The 22,518-nt window shown below is 28.0% G+C and overlaps 6 protein-coding genes across 7 annotated transcripts; 4 read left to right on the top strand and 2 right to left on the bottom strand.

Annotated features, from left to right (window-relative positions):
- On the top strand, positions 1 to 1,024 carry OCT59_009565 (uncharacterized protein; the record flags this gene model as incomplete). Of its 2 annotated transcripts, XM_066133659.1 has the most annotated exons (5): positions 1 to 58; positions 134 to 214; positions 338 to 397; positions 511 to 614; positions 743 to 1,024. In XM_066133659.1, 5 exons carry the CDS (start codon positions 1 to 3, stop codon positions 1,022 to 1,024), a joined length of 585 nt encoding a protein of 194 aa, XP_066000078.1. The 2 variants fall into 2 exon arrangements, with proteins under 2 accessions (XP_066000078.1, XP_066000077.1); XM_066133658.1 differs by lacking the exons at positions 1 to 58; positions 134 to 214; positions 338 to 397 and having other exon boundaries at positions 504 to 614.
- A 2,947-nt stretch (positions 1,025 to 3,971) lies between these two features.
- Positions 3,972 to 6,532, top strand: OCT59_009564 (protein with putative role during mitosis). Its single transcript, XM_025315435.2, has 8 exons — positions 3,972 to 4,106; positions 4,386 to 4,548; positions 4,758 to 5,058; positions 5,143 to 5,320; positions 5,398 to 5,494; positions 5,570 to 5,707; positions 5,788 to 5,898; positions 5,979 to 6,532. The coding sequence occupies exons 1-8, from the start codon at positions 4,066 to 4,068 to the stop codon at positions 6,210 to 6,212; spliced, it is 1,263 nt and encodes a 420-aa protein (XP_025182845.1). The 5' UTR covers positions 3,972 to 4,065; the 3' UTR covers positions 6,213 to 6,532.
- Positions 6,533 to 6,817: 285 nt separating this feature from the next.
- On the top strand, positions 6,818 to 9,782 carry OCT59_009563 (uncharacterized protein). Its single transcript, XM_025315436.2, has 9 exons — positions 6,818 to 6,956; positions 7,057 to 7,136; positions 7,294 to 7,418; positions 7,485 to 7,552; positions 7,641 to 7,797; positions 7,867 to 7,925; positions 8,040 to 8,437; positions 8,516 to 8,957; positions 9,036 to 9,782. Exons 1-9 carry the CDS (start codon positions 6,869 to 6,871, stop codon positions 9,653 to 9,655), a joined length of 2,037 nt encoding a protein of 678 aa, XP_025182846.1. The 5' UTR covers positions 6,818 to 6,868; the 3' UTR covers positions 9,656 to 9,782.
- A 206-nt stretch (positions 9,783 to 9,988) lies between these two features.
- Positions 9,989 to 13,963, top strand: OCT59_009562 (uncharacterized protein; the record flags this gene model as incomplete). The annotated part of the gene is made up of 15 exons (XM_025310401.2): positions 9,989 to 9,992; positions 10,071 to 10,133; positions 10,230 to 10,344; positions 10,436 to 10,792; positions 10,900 to 10,972; positions 11,039 to 11,113; positions 11,192 to 11,296; positions 11,365 to 11,688; positions 11,767 to 11,911; positions 11,998 to 12,097; positions 12,202 to 12,408; positions 12,649 to 12,830; positions 12,909 to 13,028; positions 13,118 to 13,294; positions 13,377 to 13,963. 15 exons carry the CDS (start codon positions 9,989 to 9,991, stop codon positions 13,961 to 13,963), a joined length of 2,634 nt encoding a protein of 877 aa, XP_025182847.2.
- OCT59_009561 (uncharacterized protein) lies at positions 13,927 to 15,682 on the bottom strand. Its single transcript, XM_025334294.2, has one exon. It carries the CDS (start codon positions 15,609 to 15,611, stop codon positions 13,977 to 13,979), a length of 1,635 nt encoding a protein of 544 aa, XP_025182849.1. The 5' UTR covers positions 15,612 to 15,682; the 3' UTR covers positions 13,927 to 13,976.
- Positions 15,683 to 16,583: 901 nt separating this feature from the next.
- On the bottom strand, positions 16,584 to 19,887 carry OCT59_009560 (uncharacterized protein; the record flags this gene model as incomplete). The annotated part of the gene is made up of 10 exons (XM_066133657.1): positions 16,584 to 16,927; positions 17,018 to 17,122; positions 17,200 to 17,586; positions 17,670 to 18,101; positions 18,184 to 18,353; positions 18,479 to 18,547; positions 18,631 to 18,746; positions 18,825 to 18,934; positions 19,018 to 19,287; positions 19,683 to 19,887. 10 exons carry the CDS (start codon positions 19,885 to 19,887, stop codon positions 16,584 to 16,586), a joined length of 2,208 nt encoding a protein of 735 aa, XP_066000076.1.
- Positions 19,888 to 22,518: the final 2,631 nt, after the last annotated feature.

The raw sequence follows: 22,518 nt of genomic DNA, 5'->3' as shown, positions 1-22,518 counted from the left end.
ATGATAAAAAATTATTATTATAATATTGATAGATGGATGATAAAAATTAATAATTTCTGTAAGTTAAATTTATCAATTATAGAATTATTCTTGATTACAAAACTTTATAATAATTTACATCTTAATTTTATAGGTACTATTGGAAATAACAATTCTCAGACTGCTGATACTGCAAATTCAGGCTCTATAATAGGAGAATCAAACTGCCATAAAAGTACTGAATTGAATTCACCTCTACAAGTGCCATAAATAACTAATAAAAGTACCAAATTGAATTCACTTTCGCAAATGCTACTAGTAGCTAATAAAAATGCTGAATTGAATTCTCTTCTATAAGCATTACCTATAGCTAATGAAAGTGCTGAATTGAATGCATTATCATCAGTAGCTAATGAAAGTAATAAATTGAATTCATTTCCATAGTAGCTAATAAAAATACTGAATTGAATGTATCACTAATAGCTAATAAAAATACTAAATTGAATTTATCTTTATAAATACCAATGGTAGCAGTACTAGAAAAAATATCAGTAGAAGTACTGTCAACAAAGGCATCAGCAAGATCATCTACATTGAAATTAGCAGAAAAAGTACCCAGTGCAGAAGTGTTTGTAGTAATAGAAATACAAACTTCAAAAATAAAAATGCCAGTGGAATCATAAGTATTAGTTTCAGAAGTATCAGAAGAATCTAAAAAGTTAGCATTTATATCAAATTTAACTGTGTTGAAATTTCTTCAAAGAAGGATGTTGATAAAAGTGATCATGATGATAAAACTATTATAAAAGAAAAGTTGAATTCTGCCCAAATGTTTTTGTTTAAGAAAGAAAAGAAGCTATATGATATTATGTTAACATTAAATAATAAGCATCTCATTATCTCAGAACCATCAAAAACTTCTGTGATATTTAATGCCTTAGCTGAATTGTCAATGGCTGAAAAATTACAGTTGTCAACAAGAAGTCCATTATGGACAGAATTAATCAATGGAAAAAACAGGAGTTATATTGTAAAAGCCTTGTGATAGCGGCAGAATCTTTCAATTTGCTACATTTAGCATCATTAATTCAATTTATGATGATCTTTTAGATCTTGCTAAAAGATTAGAAATTAAAAATATAGAGATATATAAAAATGAATCTGATATTTTATTATAATACACTTGTTATAACTACTATAAATCACTAAAAATAATATAAAACAGTAAAAAACTGTAAATTGTTATTTTATTGCTTAAATACTTATAAATATGGATTTAAATAGTATTAATTAAATTATAATATAGTATCATAATATAGTTCAAATTATATATTACACTATAATATAATTATATTATTATATTATAGCACTTTTAAAATTATATTTTTTAAAAAAATTTTTATCTATTTAAAATATTTAAATGAATTTTTAAAAGTTTTTTAAGTAAAATTTTTATATTTTAATAATTGATTTTGCTTTTTATATTATAAAAACTATATTAGTATAAAATAGAGTTGTAATTAATAAAATTTTTTTATTTTAATAATATGAAAACTATATTAATATAAAATAAAATAATAAAATTGCAATTATATTATTACAAAGACAATTATATATTATTACAAAGACAATTATATATTATTACAAAGACAATTATATATTATTATAAATAAAAATAAATATACTAGTATAAAAAAAAGGAATATATATATATATTAAAAAAAAAAATATTAATAAACTTGTAAAAAATTTGCTGATTTTAATAATTATTATAAATTAAAATTGAAAAAAGTTCTAAAGTATAAAATATAAATAAATTCTTATAGATATAAAATTATCACTACTTGATATATTTTATTAAAATGAATATAACAGATAATAAGCTATTTTTTTAATTTTTTACAATCAATAGATAATGAACTGCCTTAATAATTTAGTATATTATTAAATTGTTTAACTAAACTTATTAGCATATTTGTTATTTAATATATTATTTTAAATGTAGCCGTAAAAATAATTTGCAGTAAAATCAGGGTTACAGTACGAATTCCCGAAGGCCGAAATCCCGAATGGACGTTTTCCCGAAAACTTGGGCGGAGTTATCGTAATGCTGGCCAAGTTTTCGGGAAAACGTCCATTCGGGATTTCGGCCTTCGGGATAATGTCCGACAAGGAAAATCAGCAATACTCTAAAAATATAATAGATATTTTATAAAAAATTACTTTACAGTATACAAATAAAAATAATACAGTCAATTCTGGATATAACGAACCTGTTTATGCCCGAACCAAACCTCGGCCGGTTCGTTGTATCCAGAGTTGACTAATAATAAAAAGAAAGAAAGCTATTAAAAAGTCTGGTTATGGAAGTTTGATTCAATCATCACCGCATATCGCTATCGTCCAGCCGGCACTACGGCATTAAGACATTAACTATGTGACAAATATTATATGATAAATAGGATGTCGCACATTTAAGTCCCCAGAATTACTGATTAAAATAAAAAATGTAGGGACGTGACAAATTCGCAAGTCACGTGAAGGAAAATTGTGATACTGATCATTTGTATATGCAAGCAATTAGACACATGCTATTTTTCATTGCATTGAACATCTCAAAAAATCTTTTTCGATCTAAAAATGCAAAATAACCTAGCCCAAAATGTTTTATATACAAAGAAGTCCTGTGTCGCATGAACTTATTCAAAAAAAGGAGTGAATAATTTAATTTATTAAATACTTAATATACATATTTCCCACTTATGCATAATTAGGTGTCATGCACAAAGAAACCTATCTGGCCGAATCTTTATTCACTTTATCGAATAATACATTGGAAGTTGATTGAGTATAATTTTATGTCAATTAGATATGCGTCTTCACTGCAAAATAATAAAGGAAAAAAAACCTGCTGAATTAACATTTTTCCGATGTTCCATATTATCGTATATGCGTATGTGATACTGCGGTTATTTGTGATACCTAGCAAACTTTAGTAGATTTTGCGCTTATCGAATCTAGATTGAAAACAAACAAAAAAAAAATATTGGGGAAATAGTACAATATCTAAAGATTAACATATTCAGGTGAAGGCGACGTGGAATCAAATTAACTTTTGGTTGGGGATTTGGAAATTCTTCCCAGAAAGGACAATGATAGCATGATGCAGTGAAATCCGTGCTTTTATTTGCTTGATTAAATGCCATTTATTTTTTCTCCTCAAAAAAAAAAAATATTTATGTATATATATCACACTTTAGCTTTGATATCTTACGCCTGCGAATACTATTCTGCCACGCTTTCACATTATAAACTGTACTCCACAATGAATATCTATCCCATTCTTATTAAATTTCTTTCGTGCTTCTCTTTACGTAATTCAACATTATGCTATAAACAATAGAACTATTATCAGATTTAGCATATGTCAGACATTGCATTGTCTTTGTTTTCTGATTTTAATTGATTACCATTGTATATAATTTGATTTACGTAGCCATTTTTTTTTCTTGTTGAACTTTCTAGTTCTGGTTAGAGTGGAAAATGTGGTGTTTGTGTGTGTCACTTATGACTCATCGTACAATGAGTGTCCCTGATCTGTATCACTTATTAATTTCACATGACTTTCATGATTTTATAATTTTTTCCCAGAATTATAATATTATCCTGTTGAGAAGTTTACTAATGTTGGTGAAACAAAAGCATTCAATTTCCCCATTTAATCCTAATCTGCCAATAATCTGCCAATTCCTAATCTTATAACGTCTTCAAAAATAAGGGGCATGTGAAGACATTCTTCGTGTCGACTTAGCTGAGTTATGGTGTAACAATTAACACGAAACCGTTGTTCAGGGAACTTCTAACCTGTTTTTTCTACCATTTTGGCCAATCAATTTAATTATAGCTTTAGGGAGTATCTAGATCATCACCGTAAAACAGGGTCCACTTTTATTATTTATACTATCTCACCGAGGATACTTGTATAAATCCTCAGCCAAAACTATTCCAATCAAATACAGGCTCATATATCGGATATTGACAAAGAAGAAATAATTAACCTTGCCATCTCGTTTTTACACACGTGTCATGGCTACGATATTGTTGTCAGATCGCCAAAAGGACGAGCTGTGAGTATACTTTAATATAGCTGCAGATTTAAAAGTTTCCTTACATCTGGTTTACGATTGCAAGGGAAAACAGAAATCCAGAGTAGATTTCAATACATGGAAACAAGCGCTTTGATATATCAGTCAACACGCCTTAAATTACATTTGTCTATAAATATATATGCCACATTTGGTGTTTATTTTTTGATGTTTCGAAGGCTTAAATCTTGGACAAGATATTTAATTAGAAACGTATTAACTTAAAAAGTTTTTGTGATATTTATTTGTTATAATAAACAGACACAAAGCCATCCTCGATTATCTACATTCTAACGGTTATACTACTGCGTTTGATTCTCTTAAAGCGGAATCAAAACAAGATGATTTTAATCCTGATCCTAAACAAAAATATGCCGGATTATTGGAAAAGAAATGGACTTCGGTCATCCGGTTACAAAAAAAGGTATTTCAAGTGTTGATAAGGATTTTTAAATATTAGCTGGTTATTGAAGTCTTGATATAATTCAAGATTTTTTTTTTTGGTCGTATAAAATTATAAAATTTCGAAATATGAAAAAAATCGCAAGATATTCATTAAGTTCACTCATAAAATGTTTGTTTTTATTCAAGATTTCATTTTATTTAAATTAATATTTTCAATCATTTAATTAGATTATGGACCTGGAAAATAAAATCACACAAATGCAAGAAGAGTTGAATAATGCGCCAATTCGAAAAACAAATAGTGCTGTTGACTGGGTGCCACGTGCACCAGAAAAATACTCGTTATCTGGTCATAGAAATCCCGTCACACGTGTTACGTTTCATCCGGTTTTTTCTGTAATTGCTTCCGCATCAGAAGATACTTCCATAAAAATTTGGGATTATGAGACTGGTGATTTTGAAAGAACTCTTAAGGGACACACTAAATCAGTTCAGGATATAGCTTTTGATCCAAAGGGTAATTTTTTAGGTAACTATTTTTAAATACTGTATTAATGATCTTTTGCTATATATATTTTGCGAGTTAACATACGAAGTTGCTTTTTTATTATAGTTTCTTGTTCTGCAGATTTGACTATAAAGGTGTGGGACTTGCAGAATGATTACAAATGCGTAAAAACACTTTATGGTCATGATCATAGTGTTTCATCCGTTGCGTTCTTACCATCTGGTGATATTATCATTTCTGCTTCCCGCGACAAAACGATTAAATTTTGGGAAATGGCATCTGGGTTCGTTTTTTTATTTATCCGAATTTATTTTAATCGATGATTAAAGTTTATTGACATCTTTTTATATATATATACAGATATTGTGTAAAAACATACACTGGTCATTCAGATTGGGTACGGATGGTATCCCCAAGTGAGGATGGCAAGTGGATTGTAACTAGTTCGAATGATCAGGTTATATTTATTACTATTATTATTATTAAATATTTTGTTTTATAATATCTGACATGTTCCATTATTTATTAAAAGACTTCTCGACTTTGGGAGGTATCATCTGGAGAATGTAAGATGGACTTTAGAGGTCATGATCATGTTGTAGAATGCGCAATTTTTGTTCCTGTTATTGCTTACCCTTTCATACGAGAGTTGATAGGCGTAGATAAAGATGTATGTTTATAGTTTTTAACAATTCTATTAATTTATTCACTCATTTTATTTAACTTATTATTTTCTAATATACACAATAGCCAAAAGCAACATCTAGAGATCAGCCAATTCCTGCACAATATATTGTGACTGGTTCAAGAGATAAGACAATTAAAATTTGGGACTCAACAGGTCAATGTGTAAGGACACTGGTATGTTATTTTCTATTTGAAAATTGAATTGAAGCAATTTTTATATTAAGTTTATAACTTACCTATTATGATAAATATAGGTGGGTCATGATAATTGGGTACGTGGTTTAGTATTCCATCCTACTGGCAAGTATCTTCTTAGTGGATCCGATGACAAAACCATCAAAATATGGGATATGAAAACTGGACGATGCACAAAAACTCTAGAAGCGCATGCGCATTTTGTAACGTGCATCGCTTTTAATACAGGTAGCCCCGTTGTTGCAACAGGGTCTGTGGATCAAACAGTAAAAATTTGGGCTCCTTATAGATGAAATAATTAAAAAATTTTTTTTTGTAGTTAACTGGTTATTAGGGAATATAATATATAATATTATATATATCATTAAACATAGAGCACATTATAAAGGGTTACATTATTATATACTCCTATCGATTTTAGTCTTTGTTCTGATTATTTTCCGTTACCTTGTATTACATAGCGTTTTCTTTTTCGTTTTTATTATCTACTTTTCCTTTGTATTTCTCATTTGGTCCAAAATTATTAATCATCCGATAGTACATGTTGATCTGGAATCTATTTAAGGTATTAATAAACATGCAATACCATGGAATTGTCAATTAGTAATTTAGTCTCTTAGTACCCTCATCAAGTGATCGTGGAATAATTATGTAACCTGTTTCAAACAGGTTTCATGCGTACAAATCAATATCATTAATAAATTATTAATAATTTAAAATATTTGAAATGAAAATTAGTATAAGGTTAGTATAAGTGTGCTGCTTCGACTAATTCTTATTTGTTAGTAATATGTTATCAGTTATTATTCAGCAGTTATCAAAACCATATAACCAAATAAAAACATATATACGCCATGGCTTTTTGATAAATTTTTTTTTTCTTTTTTTTTTAGACTATAAAAAGTCGGAAATAAATTAACGAACCTTCACGAACTAATTTCTTAAAAAAATGTATCAACAAATTGATCATATTGCTATTAATACTATTCGTACGCTTGCCGCGGATGTTGTAAGAAAAGCTAATTCTGGACACCCTGGTATGGTCGAATTTTATTGACTTATCTCTGGAGGAATGAGTGGCTGTACATTGCTGGTATTTATTTGAATAATAATTTGAAAATAAATTATCCTCTTTAGGTGCTCCCATGGGATGCGCTCCTATGGCCCATGTTCTTTTCTCCAATTTTATCACAGCCAACCCAGAAAATCCGAAATGGGTATGTTAGTTTGCAATTGCTCTCGCAGAGATGCGATGATCATCAAAATTTTGCGATTATCCGACCAATTTTTTTTTTTTGTGATCTACTTAACCGTGATATACATGTGATAATTAAAATTCATTTTCGATTTTTGCTTTACATTTCTTTTATTTAGCCCAACCGTGATCGTTTTGTCTTATCCAATGGTCATGGATGCGCGTTGCAGTATATCTTGCTTCATTTACTGGGATGTAATCTAACAATAGATGATTTAAAACTGTTCCGTCAAACCGATAGCAAGTAAGACCTAAATGCGAGCATGACTCATGTATAAAAACTTTACATTAAATATCGCATTCTTCTTAGGACTCCTGGTCATCCAGAATGTCACTTAACTGAAGGCATTGAAGTAACTACCGGTCCACTTGGGCAGGGTAAATGATCACTACGCGTCATAATTTGTTAAACGTCTTTGATTCTTTTTTTTCGACCAATAATCGAATTGTGGTATATCTTTATTAGGTTTTAGTAATTCCGTAGGTTTGGCCATTGCCCAAGCTCATTTCGCTGCTGTTTTTAACCAACCAGGGTTTGATTTATTCACGAATCACGTTTACGTGATTGTTGGCGATGGCTGTCTTCAAGAAGGTGTTGCTTCTGAAGCGGCTTCCCTTGCAGGGTAAGCGTTTGATAGAATTTAAAGTCGACTTAAACGATTTAATCTAATGAGTGCGGATCAATCTTATAGACATTTGCAACTCGGCAATCTAATCGCTCTCTATGATGATAATCACGTGTCTATCGATGGTATGTTAAATTTCGTATATTTCAAATTGAAATTTTTGGATTCTCCTCAAATAGAGAAGAAGATTACAATTAATCAATCCACTTAATTGTATACAATCCAATTTTACATTATAGGTGACACAGAAGTTAGTTTTACTGAAGACGTTTGTAAACGTTTCGAAGCTTATGGATGGCACACTCAAGTGATCGCGGATGGCGATAATGATCTTGAAGGCATTACTAAGGCTATTGAAAATGCCAAGAAAGTGACAAATAAGCCTTCATTAATTAAGATTAGAACTATCATTGGCATTGGTTCAAAAAATGAAGGTACTGAAAAAGTTCACGGAGCTCCGTTAGCACCCGATGATATTGTCGAAGTCAAAAAGAAATTCGGATTTGATCCGGAAAAATTCTTCCACGTACCTAATGAGGTTTATGAACTTTATGGTCAATACCGTGAAAAAGGCAAAGCCGCCGAAGCTCAATGGAATAAACTATTGGAGAACTACACTGCTAAATTCCCAGAGAAGGTAATGTGTTTATAGATTTAAAGTATCAAGATTTTAAGGTCAACTTTTTATATTAAAGCGTTATTATCTAATTAACAGGGTAATGAAATCAAACGTAGATTCAGTAATAAATTGCCAGAGGGTTGGGAAAAACATCTGCCACGTTATACGCCATCTGATCCCGCAGTTGCTACAAGAAAATTATCTGAAAATGTGTTAAATAAGATCGCTGATGCTATACCAGAGCTTATTGGTGGTTCAGCGGATTTAACAGGCTCTAATTTAACACGTTGGAAAACGGCGGTTGATTTTCAGCCCCAATCAACGGGTTTGGGTAATTATTCAGGACGCTACATTAGATATGGTGTTCGTGAACATGGCATGTTTGGTGTAATGAATGGTCTTACTGCTTATGGAGGTTTAATCCCTTTCGGTGGTACTTTCTTGAACTTTATTAGCTATGGATTGGGATCTGTTCGATTAGCGGCTCTTTCTTCTTTTCGTGTACTTTATATAATGACTCATGATTCAATCGGTTTGGGTACGAAAATAATTACTTTATTAGCAATTAATTTTTTGTTACTTATTAAAAAATGAAATTACTTTTTTAAATATACAGGTGAGGACGGACCTACTCATCAACCCATTGAAACAGTCGCTGGTCTACGTGCATTACCAAATATTTTGGTTTTCCGTCCAGCAGATGGCAATGAAGTGTCTGGGGCTTACCTTGCAGCAATTAGCAATCTCAATAGACCATCAGTATTTTGTCTTTCTCGACAAAATTTACCCCATTTAGAAGGATCATCTGTTGAGAATACCCTTAAAGGAGGTTATGTATTGAAAGAATGTACGGATGCAAAAATCACTTTAACCGGTACTGGATCCGAAATATCAATCGTAGTTGAAGCATCCAAAAAATTAGAATCTGAGGGAGTTAAAACACGTGTAGTATCTTTACCGTGCTTTGAACTTTTTGAAGAACAAAGCATTGATTATAAGTCGTCAGTTTTTCCCGATGGTATTCCAATTTTAAGTGTTGAAGCGCTAGCAACTTTTGGTTGGTCAAAATTTGCTCACGCAAATATTGGCATGACAATTTTTGGTTCTTCTGGACCTTATCAACAACTTTACAAGAAATATGGTTTTACGGCTGAAAATATTTCTGAAAAAGCAAAGAAAACTATAGAATTTTATCAAACGACTCCTGTTCCATCGGTTATTCACAAACCTTTTTAAAAAACACGTATACATATAAATATTACTGTTTAAGTTAAGAAACCAATTTTTGTTGTAATTTATGTAAAAACTGTAAGCTTTATTTAATAAATTTATAAATTTGTTCCGCATGATGCTTTTTAGCAACAAAAAAAAAATCATTATTATATATATCATGATTTTAAGAGTAATATTCGTATAAAGTAAATATATATTTTCACATTTAGAAATTAATTAAATTAAAATATCAGAAAAAATTCATCAAAGATTACACGAGTCTAACCGATTATAGTTTTTTTTTTTGATTATCTAAATATTAAACTTGTCATCACACTTCGTATAGTTTTTATTCAAATGGGTAAATTGTAAATTTTTTTTTAAAAAAATATAAAAAGTTTATATGGATGTTTAATAAAAATTTTTATTATTTCGATAGTTTTAGGAAAGAAAAAGTCTCTTACGGCACAACTAGCCGAATTATCAAACCCTACACCAATAGGTCAATATTTTATTGTACAGATTTATGATCAAATTATTAAATAAAACCATAAAATTAAATAAATATCTTTGTTTTATTAAATTAATAATGTTAAAGATATTGATCCGGAAGAATTTGGGGAAACCTATCATACATATGGGTTTGATCAGAGCGATGAAGAAAATGAGGAAGTAGAAAGGGATGTAGGAAGAGAACATTATGTTGCAGTTGGGTATGGTTTGATCCATTCATGGTTTTCATTAATCGATCAATTTTATTTATGTTCTCATATAGAATTTATGAAATTGGATTATTCTTTTTAGAAAGAGTTCTCTTCGTCGTAACTTATTCATTTTAGATGATCCAAAGTATGTTGGAAAACGTAGTAGTAGGAAGGATATATTTGAAAATTATTCCAATGATGAGGATGATGAGGATGCTGAGCAAAGTTCTGAGGTTGAAGATGAGAGCGATAAAATAGACAATAAAATTGGTGATAAACATAATAATGGAATTGAGTTACATGAGAATGAAAATATAGGAAACAATGATAAAATATCTCCTTCTGATGAGGGAAGCGAGGAAAGTGAAGATCAAGAATCCAACTTTGAAAATAAAGATGGTGACGAAAACAGTTTATCTGTTCAAGAAGAATTAAGGAAAATTGAAGAGGAAGAACGGTAATTTTTTACATACTTCATGACTATGATGATCCCCTTTATGACAATAAATTTCTTTAATTGCTCTTTCTACTATACACGGTGTGTGTTAATCTTATTTATTATAGAAATTTATTACATAAAATGAAACAAAATGCCCAAGAAGATGTAACTAAAGGACAGCATGTTAAGACACAACTTGTAAGTACCAATAAAATCATTATCCCTAAATTGATATTTATACCTTCATTGTCTAATTTCCACCAGGGACTTTGGGATACATTTCTAGACACTCGAATTCGTCTTCAAAAGGCTGTGTCTATTGCTAATTCTTTCCCTCAAGTAACATTTCTTTATGATTTCATACATGAATTTATGTGTGTAGGCATAATTATTAAAAGCAGATAGTTGCTTTTGTAGAGTGATGTTTATTCGGAATTTCTTACACCAGAATCGGAGTTAGCTATTCAAGAAACACGAACAGAATTAAGGGAACTTGTAGATTCTCTTATAGATTTAAGAAAAGTATGTAGTATGTTTACACTTTTTGATTTATTCGCATCATCCAAAATTAATCTCATATTTACAATTAGGATTTGTGTCATGAGAATAACAACATTAAAGAAATTTCAGAAAACGTTATGAATAGTCGTAAACATCATCTTGATGATCATAATTATACTGAATACTTGTGGAAAGACATGAAAGAATTATATGATCATTTTTTACCTTATCGTACACAAACTATTGATAAATGGAGCAATAAAGTACAAATTGCTTCGGGGATATCGCTTAATAAAAGATTCAAAGCTATTAATCAAGGTGTAAATACGCAAATTGAACAAATTTTACATGATAAAGAAAGATTGACTAAAAGGACTCAATTAAAAAGGAATTCTGATAAAATATTGGGAAAGGTTTGTTCGCACTTCTATTAAAATACCGATGTAGTTTCTTTGTTTAATTATTTTTATCTCATTTTCTTTCTTTTATAGAAAGAACACGACATAGAGGATCCTGATAAAGATGTAAAAAAACATGATAAACACCTTTCAAATTACGATGTTGAAATATTTGATGATACTGATTTTTATCAACAACTTTTGAGAGAACTTATAGAAAGTCGCATGATTGATACAGGTGCTTTTGAATATTTTCCATCTTTAATATAGGTACTTTTTATTTATTATGAGCTATAATAATAAAAGATTAATATTGAATTACAGATGATCCAATTTCACTTGGAATGCAATGGGCAGCAATTAGACAAACAAAACAAAAGAAAAAACAGGTTGATACCAAAGCAAGTAAGGGGAGAAGATTAAGGTGATTTTTTTTTAAAAAGATTCGTTTATTTCCTTATAGACGGATATTTTCTTTTCATTAAACAATCTTAACAATCTTTTTTTTTGGAAAAAATTGTTGTCTAGATATCACGTTCACGAAAAATTACAAAATTTCATGGTACCAATTCCAGATGGTAACTGGCATGAAGATATGATTGATGAATTATACTCCTCTTTATTAGGTAAAAAATATGATAATAATTTAGAATCAAGTGAAAATGAAAATGAAAATGAAACTATTTCAAAGACAAAAGAACAAAAAGAATGTACAATTGAACCTGATTTAAATAGGTTAAGAATTTTTGGGTAGTATAGTTACTTAATTCCTTAATAAAGTCGAAGTATTTATTATTGTAACAGATGTTTAGGTGTACAGTAATTTATTTAAAAGTTGCGTCATATAATCGCGTGAATATTGCAAATTTTTGATTGGTCGGATTGGCCGGATATCAAAGCGATTATCAACAATTACTAAAAACAATAAACACCCAAGTCCTAAAGTTCTCTGTTTTTTTTTGGCAAAATATACAGTATAAATGGCATTATGGCAGAACGACAAATAAATTGCCAAGCAGAATTTTTTTCAACTTCTCCTAGGAATAATTTTATTTCCAATAAGCAGCCATGGGAATATGATCCCTTATATCATACGGAAGTAAAATTATTTATTAAAGATATACATAAATTAAAACACGTTCAATATAAAAAAAGTGGTATGTTATAAAAGTTTTTGTCTTCTTTGTGGTTTTTTCTAATGAATAATATGTATACATTTTGTTTTATGGACATAGGAGTGGAAAAAGAAGTTTCAGTATTTTTTTATGGTCAATCGAATAGACCAGTACAATGTGTTGATATCATCGGAATAGTTAGAGCTATTGATATATTTAGAAAAGTGATCAAATATTATAGTAAGTATTTTTGCTCTATTTTGTTGAATATTTTGCCTTTTCATATTCGTTAATATAATTCTCACGTAATAACTTATACAATAATATAGTTGATGATGGATCATCCACCATTTCGTGTGTAGAATTTATACCAGATGATTTGATAAATAGTTCAAGTAAATTGGCGCTTTCTCAATTGAACAAATTTAACATATCAGAATTAGTAAGAGTCGGCGGAATGTTAAATGAATATAAAAATCGAAAAGAAATTAAAATTCGTCACATGAGTGAGCATATTTTATGATGTGCAAATGATTTCAACTTTACATATTACAGTAATTTTTTATTCCCTTTCTCAATTTATAATAGATAAAATAGAAGATCCAAATGAAGAATTACTTAGGTGGACAGAGATAATCTGTCTAAAAAAAGATGTATACTGTAAAGAATTCAAATTTACATCAAATCATTTTGACGAAAAAAAACTTTTACGTGATAAATCTTCTGCGGGTTCATATTATCCAAATAAGAAGATGGCTTTATCAAGAAAGCCAACAAGCGGTGGTGGTGATAGTTCCACCGTTTCTTATCTAACACAATCTAATCAATCCGATGCGATACGATGTAATTCATTACAAATTATTGACGAAGAAATGCTAAAAAGTCGCATTAAAGAATATATTGACAATAATTTAAATGAATTTAGATTTAGTAGCATTGTCGAAGTTACTGGGTTACAAGATATTGCAATTAAAGTATTGCAATCACAAGGAAGAATAATTGATTTCAAGAAACAAGATAAGACAATACAAAGAAATAATTACCATAAACAATATAAAGAAGAAATCAGATTTTTATTTAAGAAAATATTAAAAAGTTTAATACAAGATGAATATTTACAAGCTGATCAAAATCTAGTTTCATTCAAGGTAGTAAAAACAAAGGAAGAAAAATAGGTATATCCTACTCTCAAAAATTTTTCCATATATTATTATCAACCACCTGTATGAATTTTGATGGAATTTTAAATTTATCAATAAATTGTTTATGATTCCAATAAATTTGAACCATATTAGGACAATTTTGAGCCAGTTCATTAAAATCATTATAATTCAATTGTTCTAAATTATTCTTATCATCATCATCATCATCATCAGTAACAAATAAATATTCTAAATTAGATAATAATATGATATTATCTAATATAATTCTTTTTGTTAACCTATTCCCTCTTTTTAGTAAATTTTGTAATTTAAATATTTTAAAATCAAAATTTTCACAAATAAGGTTTAAATTATCTGAAGAAATATTTATTCTATTCAATATTAATTCTTCAATTCTATTAGGATTAATAATGTCACTATTATCAACATCCATATTTAAATAGAAAGTATTTAATATTTGACCAATGTTTTTACAATTATCCAATAATATTTCTAACGAATCATTAGTAAATACTAAATCAACTCCAGGATAATCGGTTTCAGGTTCTTCAGGTTGTTGAGTAATTGAAATTTTTCGTTGTGTTTTACAAAGGTTTGATAATGAAAATAAAAATTTTTCTGAGAAAGGACCATAATCTATTGTTAATTTTTTTAATCTACAATAATTATTATTATTATCATCATCATTATCAATACTATCAGATTTGAAAAAACAATTTTTGATTAATTGAAAAACAGTTTTTTCGGATAAATTTTTATTCTCAGTAATATTTAAATATTCTAAATTATTAGAAATTTGAGTGATTATAAGTAATGATTCATCTAAACCTTGAAAAAGTAAATCTAAAGATTTTAAATTTTTATTTTGTTGTATTAATAAAATTATTAATTGTTGTGGACATGAAGGTTGTATATCAATAGTTAAATGTGTTAATTTTGTTAATTTTGATAAATAAATAGAATCATCATTATTTTGAATCGTTGTAATTTCACTACTAATAGTATTACTATTAATACTACCACTACTACTACTACGTGTATGTAAAACTTTTTTTGCTATTATATTTTTTAATTTATTTTTTTGAGTTGGTATAGTATTAATAGTTGTTGTTGTAGTTGATGTGATTGTTTTTATAATATTTGCCATATTAAAATTTTCATCATTACATAAACCTGATATCAAATAATTAAGTAAATTATTATTAATAATAGTACATCTTTTAAATTTTAATATATTTAAATTTTCCAATAATGTAATAGATATAATAATACTTTGACTTAAAGTACAATTTCCAATTATAACTTCTTTTAATTTTCTACATTCACTAATACATTTACTTAATTTCTCACCTGAAAGGTACGCTAAATTTGGACTATCCATTGTTATACTATGAATATTATTAACAAGATATTCATTTGTATGAATAGTATTATATAAATTATAATGTGTTGTACGATCTAAAGTATGAAGGAATGAATCAACATTTTTAACATTTTTTAAATTAACTTTAGAATAAAGAATTTTGGTAGATACTGTATTAAAATAATGTGATACTAATGAACTTGATAAAAGTGATTTTTTATCAACATATGAAAGTATAATTGGTAATATATCTATATTTGTTATAACTAAATATTTTGCGTGACTATAAGTTGACATTTTTTTTCTTTCTTATTTTTTCTTTGAAAAAAAAAAAGAAAAATGTTAAAGAGAGTGAGACTGTGAGAGAGGGTTTGTGTGTGAATGAAAGAGACGCGTTTTTGATTTGATTAATTTAACCTGATCTATCCAATTAAGGATAATTCCCGGACGTTGTTCAGCCTAAGTGCCTAACTGGCCAGTTAGTTCTATTAGTGCATGATTGTAACATAATAGGCTTTTTTGCATAGATTATATACATACGAAATCGGAATCGGAGATTTCAAATTGAAATAGCAAAATAAGGACTTTTTTTCTTTATTTTAAAATAATTACACTATTATGGTTTTCAATAAAATAAATTAAAGTGCTAAATAAAAAATGATTATTATGATAAGAATTTTTTCATCTATAAAAAAGGTAATATGTAAATATGGATATGTAAAAAAAAAATATATATATATATATAATATAAAAGTACATATAATGAAATAATTCTATTCTGTACAATAAAAAAAAAGACAAATAATAAAGAGGGGAGAAGGTAATATACAACTCTATCTGTACAAAAGTAGTCTAGAAAAGGGGCTGTTGCGAATTATTTTTTATGTGAAAAAGGTATATAAATTATAAATGTAAAATGCTGGTTGTTTTTTTTAAATTAATGCCGAAATTTTTTGGTAATTATCTATCATATGTGGATATATAACATAGTGCAATTAATTGAATTCGAGATTTACATGGGAATCGAAAATGGAGTTATAAAGGACTTGGCAACATACGAAATAACAGTTAAAAATATCTTCTGTGAATATAAGCTAAATAGGAATCGGGAACTATTCTATGAAATCATTCTTAGAATATCCTTCCTTCCTTCTGATCTTACCATATACTACCTTATTATCAGGAAAGTGAATGATAGGTAGTACAGTCTATTAAATCATGATTTCATGATTTCAAAATGATAATTCAAACATCACAGTTTGATTGTCACTATTGAACATTACAACATAGTACGCTAGAGTTAGCTTCTTGGTTGTGATGACTACTATTATAATCCGAATTATTATCGACAGAATTATTATTAGTATTAGCTTTTCGCATATTTTTTGAAAATAACGACCAAATAGATCTTCGTTTTGAACGACCTCCGTATCGAAAAGGAACATCTGATGCTTCTGCTGTACTCAGAATGTCATCTCGGTTCGATGATTTACCGCAATCATCTGAATGTGCTTCAGATCCTGGACCATCTGGTAAATTCAAAGGTCGCAAGTATGGTATAGTTCTTGCGGCGGGAACAGCGATAGGAGAATTTTGTCGATTATCTAAGTTGACTATTTATGTATAAAATCGAGAGTTTTAGAAAAATATTCGATAAAATTAACTAACTAAATAAATAAATAAATAATACTCAGAATTATTACCAGAAGAACTGTTGTGTCTTAATGAACAATTATCACCTTCCGTTTCCTTCTTATCACTCCACGTTTTTCGATTTACTTCAAGATAATTAAGAGTAAACCCGATTTCTATTTATACAAATAATAATTAAATTAAAAAAGAAAAAATATTTAAAAAAAATCCTTATAGATCAAAGGATAAATACCTGGAATGAGCTCACTAACACTTTTAAAAAGTGGCATGGCACAAAAATCTATGAACCCTATCTGAGAATCAGGTTGTGATACACGACCATCATTTACTGGACCTACAGGTAATCCCAATTTTCTCTCCAAGTCTCCTTGACATGTGAATTCTTGCAATAAAACATTGGACCATGATTTAGCAATATGATACGGTCTCGCCGTATTACTAATATCAGCACATTTTATCAATGCTCCAATGATTATATTTTTCTCTTCCTCCAATTTTTGAGATGGGTTAAAATCTACTGATTCGAATCTTGATTTTTGTTCCTTAATATCTTTAACGTATTTATGATGTAATTGCATGTCTGTTGCTAGAATTGCATTCACAACTATCTTTCGAAATTCTAATAATAGAAATAAAATAAATAAATTAATTATAATAAATTGATTAATTAATAACGTTCAAAAAAATTTTAAATAAATTTACCTGAATATTTTGTTTCACATGGAGGTTCACTTTCATAAATTTTAAATCCATATTTTTGCATTAGATTAAATAAAGTCATGACATGAAAACTTTCTAATACAGATTTATCATTGTATAACTGAGCCAATGGAGTTTGTGATTGTATCAAGAAATCATTATTAACTCCTGGATGACCAACATCATGACCTATGGAAGCCAACAATAATGCAAATACATCGGAATCTCTTAACAAATCATTAGGACGACAACGTTGCTTATTGCTACTTTTACCCCGTCGGTTGTACCCAGCGGAAAATAGAGATGGCAATAATCTCATCTCACATAAGAAGAAAAATATCGCTTGAAGAACATCTACGGCGTGAGTAAAGTTGTGATATGGATTGCTATCATGATATGCTTGTCGAATAGCTAAGAGAAACCTATGTAATGCATCTATCCAAATAATAAATGGTTTAAACTTAAAACTTCCTTTTTTTTTTCTCTAAAAAAAAAAATCGAATTTATAAATTCATACCAGTTGATATACTGAGTTCTCTTAATTCATCAAGTTCCATAGCATGTTCAAAAATAATAACAACACATCTCATTAAATCATCTTCCGATAACTTGTGTGAATCAAATTCCCAGTCGGTTAATTTTTTTTTAAGAATATTTGTTCTCTCTATTTCTGATGCAGAATTCAATCTAATATAATATTATTAAAAAATTTTTTTTTAATTTATGTCATAAAATTATAATATTAAAAAAAAAAAATGATAATAATCCGTAAATCTAAACTTGGAATATTATCTAATTTAAGGTTAACGCACCTTGGAAAATTAGGGATATCTAATGGGGATAAAGAAGGTGTGTAATATTGAATAATGGTATTAGTTAGCCTAAATACCAAGGAGTGAATGAATGGTTAATATTTTCATCTATATTATGTAATGGAATAATTTTAATTGTTCTATCAACGCACCATTTATCTTTTGTAAAGATTTCATCCAGTCTGTCTTCTAAATTTGAAAACCTCCGTATTATAGAGCGAGGATATTCAGTAGAACGTGAAGGTGATGTATATGTTCTATGTACATGCTATAAGGTGAAAGAAAATAGTTAATAAAGATTATTGATTATAAAATAATTTTTGAATAATTAAGGTAGTAATAATACCAAAAATATAGTTTTTGCAACTTCTGGTCTAATTGGTTTTAATAAATAATCCGCAGCTCCTTTATTTAAACATTCCAACATAAAATCCGAATTCTCATTAAATGAACAAACTGTATATATAAAAGGATATTTAGAACAACTAAAATATAATTTAATATAAAAAATATAAAAAAAAAATTAAAGATTTACTTACCGATTGGAATCACTCGTTCTAATGTTCCTTTTGAAATCTCCAAATTGACATATCTTAATAATTCTAAACCATATAAAGTATCTTTTTTGGTATGAATTTCTGAGAGAGAAACTCCTCCTTCCATAACTAAAAAGGATTCCCTTCTTGCATATAAATCTCGACTAACACTCTCAGTATGATCAATATCTATTAATACAATAATAGGTGGACTTCCAACATCTCTATTTTTTAATATGTTTATAGCTTTTGTTCCAGACGGTACTGTGATGACTATATTAAATTTTTTTTAAAAAAAAAAAAAATATAAAAATAAAATTTGATTAATAAAATTGAGAATTTTTGAAATGCGAAAATTTTGCACATAAAGTGAATACCATCCAGTCAATAAGACTTTTCCTGATGGTATAAAGGTATATAAGGATGGGATATTGGGTTCCTATGGTAATAAATAATAATAATAATAATAATATAAAAAATATATATATGTATATAAAATTATTCAAATAGTTCATAAGATTCAATAAATTTTCCCATATCTTGAATCCAATTTGATCCCGAAATAAAATAATATTTTTATCTAATATTACATTTTTCTTCTAAAACTTATATATACGTATCTTTTCTTTTTTTTTAAAAAAAAAAAATTTTTTTTTTTTTTATCATACCTTCAGCGAAAATATTCAAGAAAATTTTGATCAAATCATCAATGTCTTGACTATTATTAGCCTCGCAAGTGCACCTGTCACCGCTATTAGCTAAAAACGGGTTTGAAGAACGTGAGTTAACTGAATTTGAAGTTTGCGATGGTTGATAGGTGTGTTCAGTACAAGAACGATCAACCACCAGAACCGAGCAACGACTTGGCTCCATGAACAGTGGTGACAGAACAGAATCTGTCGGGGTAGCTTGTATAAGATTGGGAGCCAGCGGAACGATCTTTTGAAGGTATTTTTTTAAAAGAAAAATATTACAAATATATATATATATTTATGTATATATATATATATATAAAAATATATCAAGGAAAAGATTCTACTTTTAAATACTACTAAAAGGTATCCAAGGATTTATTTTTTTTTGATAAGTAATTCAAATTATTTTTATTTATTCTATAAATTTGAGAATGTTTATGTAATGAGAAAGAAGTGTTATTAATGCAAAGGTCTATAACATGTATTTACAAGTTTAACTAATATTTTTGTGTAATGCTGTGTTTCTAAAGAAACGGTTATACCAGTAAGTTTTGAAGTTATTGTTGTGTGGTGCTGATATATGCGTCAAAAGTATACAACAAAGTATATTGGTTACAGTGTATGTATGAGGTGCGCGACTTTCAAATAAACACTGGAGAATTAGAAGTCGCGAAGGATAAAGCGAATTGGGCACTTGAAAAAAAATATATATATATAAATTAAATAAAAAAGAAATATATTACAATGGGTAACCAAAGTCTAGTGGCAGAATTTTTTTTAAAAAAAACAGATAATCTATAAAGTGGATATGTTCAAGGAAAAGAAGAAAAAAAGAAAAAAGAAAAAAAAGGTCTATTAAGAAAAATAAATATTTTTAAAAAAAAGAAATTGTGAAGAAGAAATTTCGAAAATGAAAATGAATTTAAACTAATTAGATGTGAAAATTTAAATTTTTTTTTTTTGCCCATTCGACTCTTTTAGAATATTTATTATTACCAAGTTGGTTGGACTAATGGACTGTGCTCACTTCTACTAAAAATTTTTTTTTATATACAATACAATTATATGATTAGTTTAAATCTACGTGCATAATATAAATAATTATTTATATTGATCAATATAAAATGATTGATTGTAACTAAAATATATTAAAATTACCAGATTTGTAATTTCGTTTCAATAAAGTCTGAATAATAATTAAAGAAATAATTAGAAATTAAAAAAGTCGAAAGAATCATATGAGCAATTGAACACATAGAAATCATAAAATTGGGTTCCAAAATTCCTAAAACTCCTTAATATTTTAAATTAAAGAAACGAGGAATTCATGATGAAAAACTTTGATCATAAATTGTTTGATTGACGTTGAAATTTATTCATAAAAAAAACAAATGATAGAGAGATTAACAATTTTTAAGGAGAAAAAGCTAATCAATAATAAATCACTAGGATCATTTTACTTAATTTGGATCAGAAAAAAAGAAGGGGAGGTGAAGAATTTAACCGGTGACAAATGAGGAAAAGGATTGGGAGGGAAATAAATTCACCTCTCTTCCCCACAAATGTTGTGACCATCAAATGAAAGAGAGCGGGTAAAACAATTATTACAGATTTCACTTACGGTAAAAACTACAATACGTTTAATAATTGTATTATCAATTTAGATAAAGAAATTTGGGATGAATAAATTTAGATGAAGGGCGTTATGAAATTACTAAAAGAGAAATCAGGCATGACCTTATATTTCTTATACTCTTAAATATTTCTTATTCTCCTTTTGTTACACAAGAAAATCTTGACAAGGTAATTTGTGGAGAAATCAGGATTAGAACAGGATTTTACTAATTTCTGATTTTTTGTTGTTTATTTCTTGCATTTTTAATGTTGTGTTCGACACATTGATTTTTGGGTTGCACATTTTGGTTCTTTGGGAAGTTCCCTTGAACAAAGGAACAATCAAATCTCGTGGTTTTTGTGATTAATCATATGATTTATGGTTTCTTTTAAATATTTTTACTGCGCTTTTGTTTACATTTTCTTTGAAACAAGTTCTTTGTTATCGAATAGTTCCACTTTTGGATTCACTACTTGCTTGCATATTGGCAAAGGCTTATCAATAACTTTCAATTTTAAAGGAAGTTTTTAAGAATAATTTTTTTTTTTTAAAAGATAAGATAATAATAATAATAATAATAATTATTATTATTATTATTATTATTCAATGATAAAAATTTACATACCCGTAAGATATTATTGCTGCGCCAAAAATTAGAAAATTTTCCGTCTTTTTTTTTATATTTATATGTAATTTAGGTATCACATCCCGTGTCATTGAATGATTGAATTTTTTCAACATTGTTCAACATTTCTTGCATTCTTGAAAAAAAAAACAATATCTTGGATAGGAAACGAAACCGTACGTCCTTATTGTTTGATTTTTCATTTTCAACCAAATGATCACATTTAACATGTGCTCTTCTTAAAAAATATGCAATTATTCATCTTTTGGGCGTTTTTCTCTCTCTCCTTTCAATGATCTTTTGTTTGATTTCTTTGTCAATTTTTTTTTTTTTCTTGATTGAAAAAATGTTATTAACATTGGTAAATACAGATATATGTTTATTAGTGTTGATAATAATAATAGAAATAGAAATTGGTATAATGCAAAATGGAAATTGTAACGATCAATACTTTAATTACTTTATTTTTAGCTTTTGATATTTCTCTTTGCATACATCAACTAGAATTTCATTGTTCTATTGGTTCATTAAAAAATAATAAGTCAAAATTGTTTAAATAAATCCATCAA

The sequence above is a fragment of the Rhizophagus irregularis genome, chromosome 17 (genome assembly GCF_026210795.1).
Source record: "Rhizophagus irregularis chromosome 17, complete sequence".
Classification (NCBI taxonomy): Eukaryota; Fungi; Glomeromycota; class Glomeromycetes; order Glomerales; family Glomeraceae; genus Rhizophagus; species Rhizophagus irregularis.
This window is presented reverse-complemented; position numbering and strand designations above follow the sequence as displayed.

What these genes read in the sequence shown, in the direction of transcription:
- OCT59_009564 (XM_025315435.2), top strand. Translation starts at nt 4,066, where the DNA reads ATGGCTACGATATTGTTGTCAGATCGCCAAAAGGACGAGCT. An exon ending in TCATCCGGTTACAAAAAAAG is followed by an intron (nt 4,549 to 4,757) that starts GTATTTCAAGTG and finishes TCATTTAATTAG; the next exon opens with ATTATGGACCTGGAAAATAA. An exon ending in GTCAATGTGTAAGGACACTG is followed by an intron (nt 5,899 to 5,978) that starts GTATGTTATTTT and finishes TGATAAATATAG; the next exon opens with GTGGGTCATGATAATTGGGT.
- OCT59_009563 (XM_025315436.2), top strand. Translation starts at nt 6,869, where the DNA reads ATGTATCAACAAATTGATCATATTGCTATTAATACTATTCGTACGCTT. An exon ending in AGCTAATTCTGGACACCCTG is followed by an intron (nt 6,957 to 7,056) that starts GTATGGTCGAAT and finishes TATCCTCTTTAG; the next exon opens with GTGCTCCCATGGGATGCGCT. An exon ending in CTGCTAAATTCCCAGAGAAG is followed by an intron (nt 8,438 to 8,515) that starts GTAATGTGTTTA and finishes TCTAATTAACAG; the next exon opens with GGTAATGAAATCAAACGTAG.
- OCT59_009561 (XM_025334294.2), bottom strand. Translation starts at nt 15,611, where the DNA reads ATGTCAACTTATAGTCACGCAAAATATTTAGTTATAACAAATATAGAT.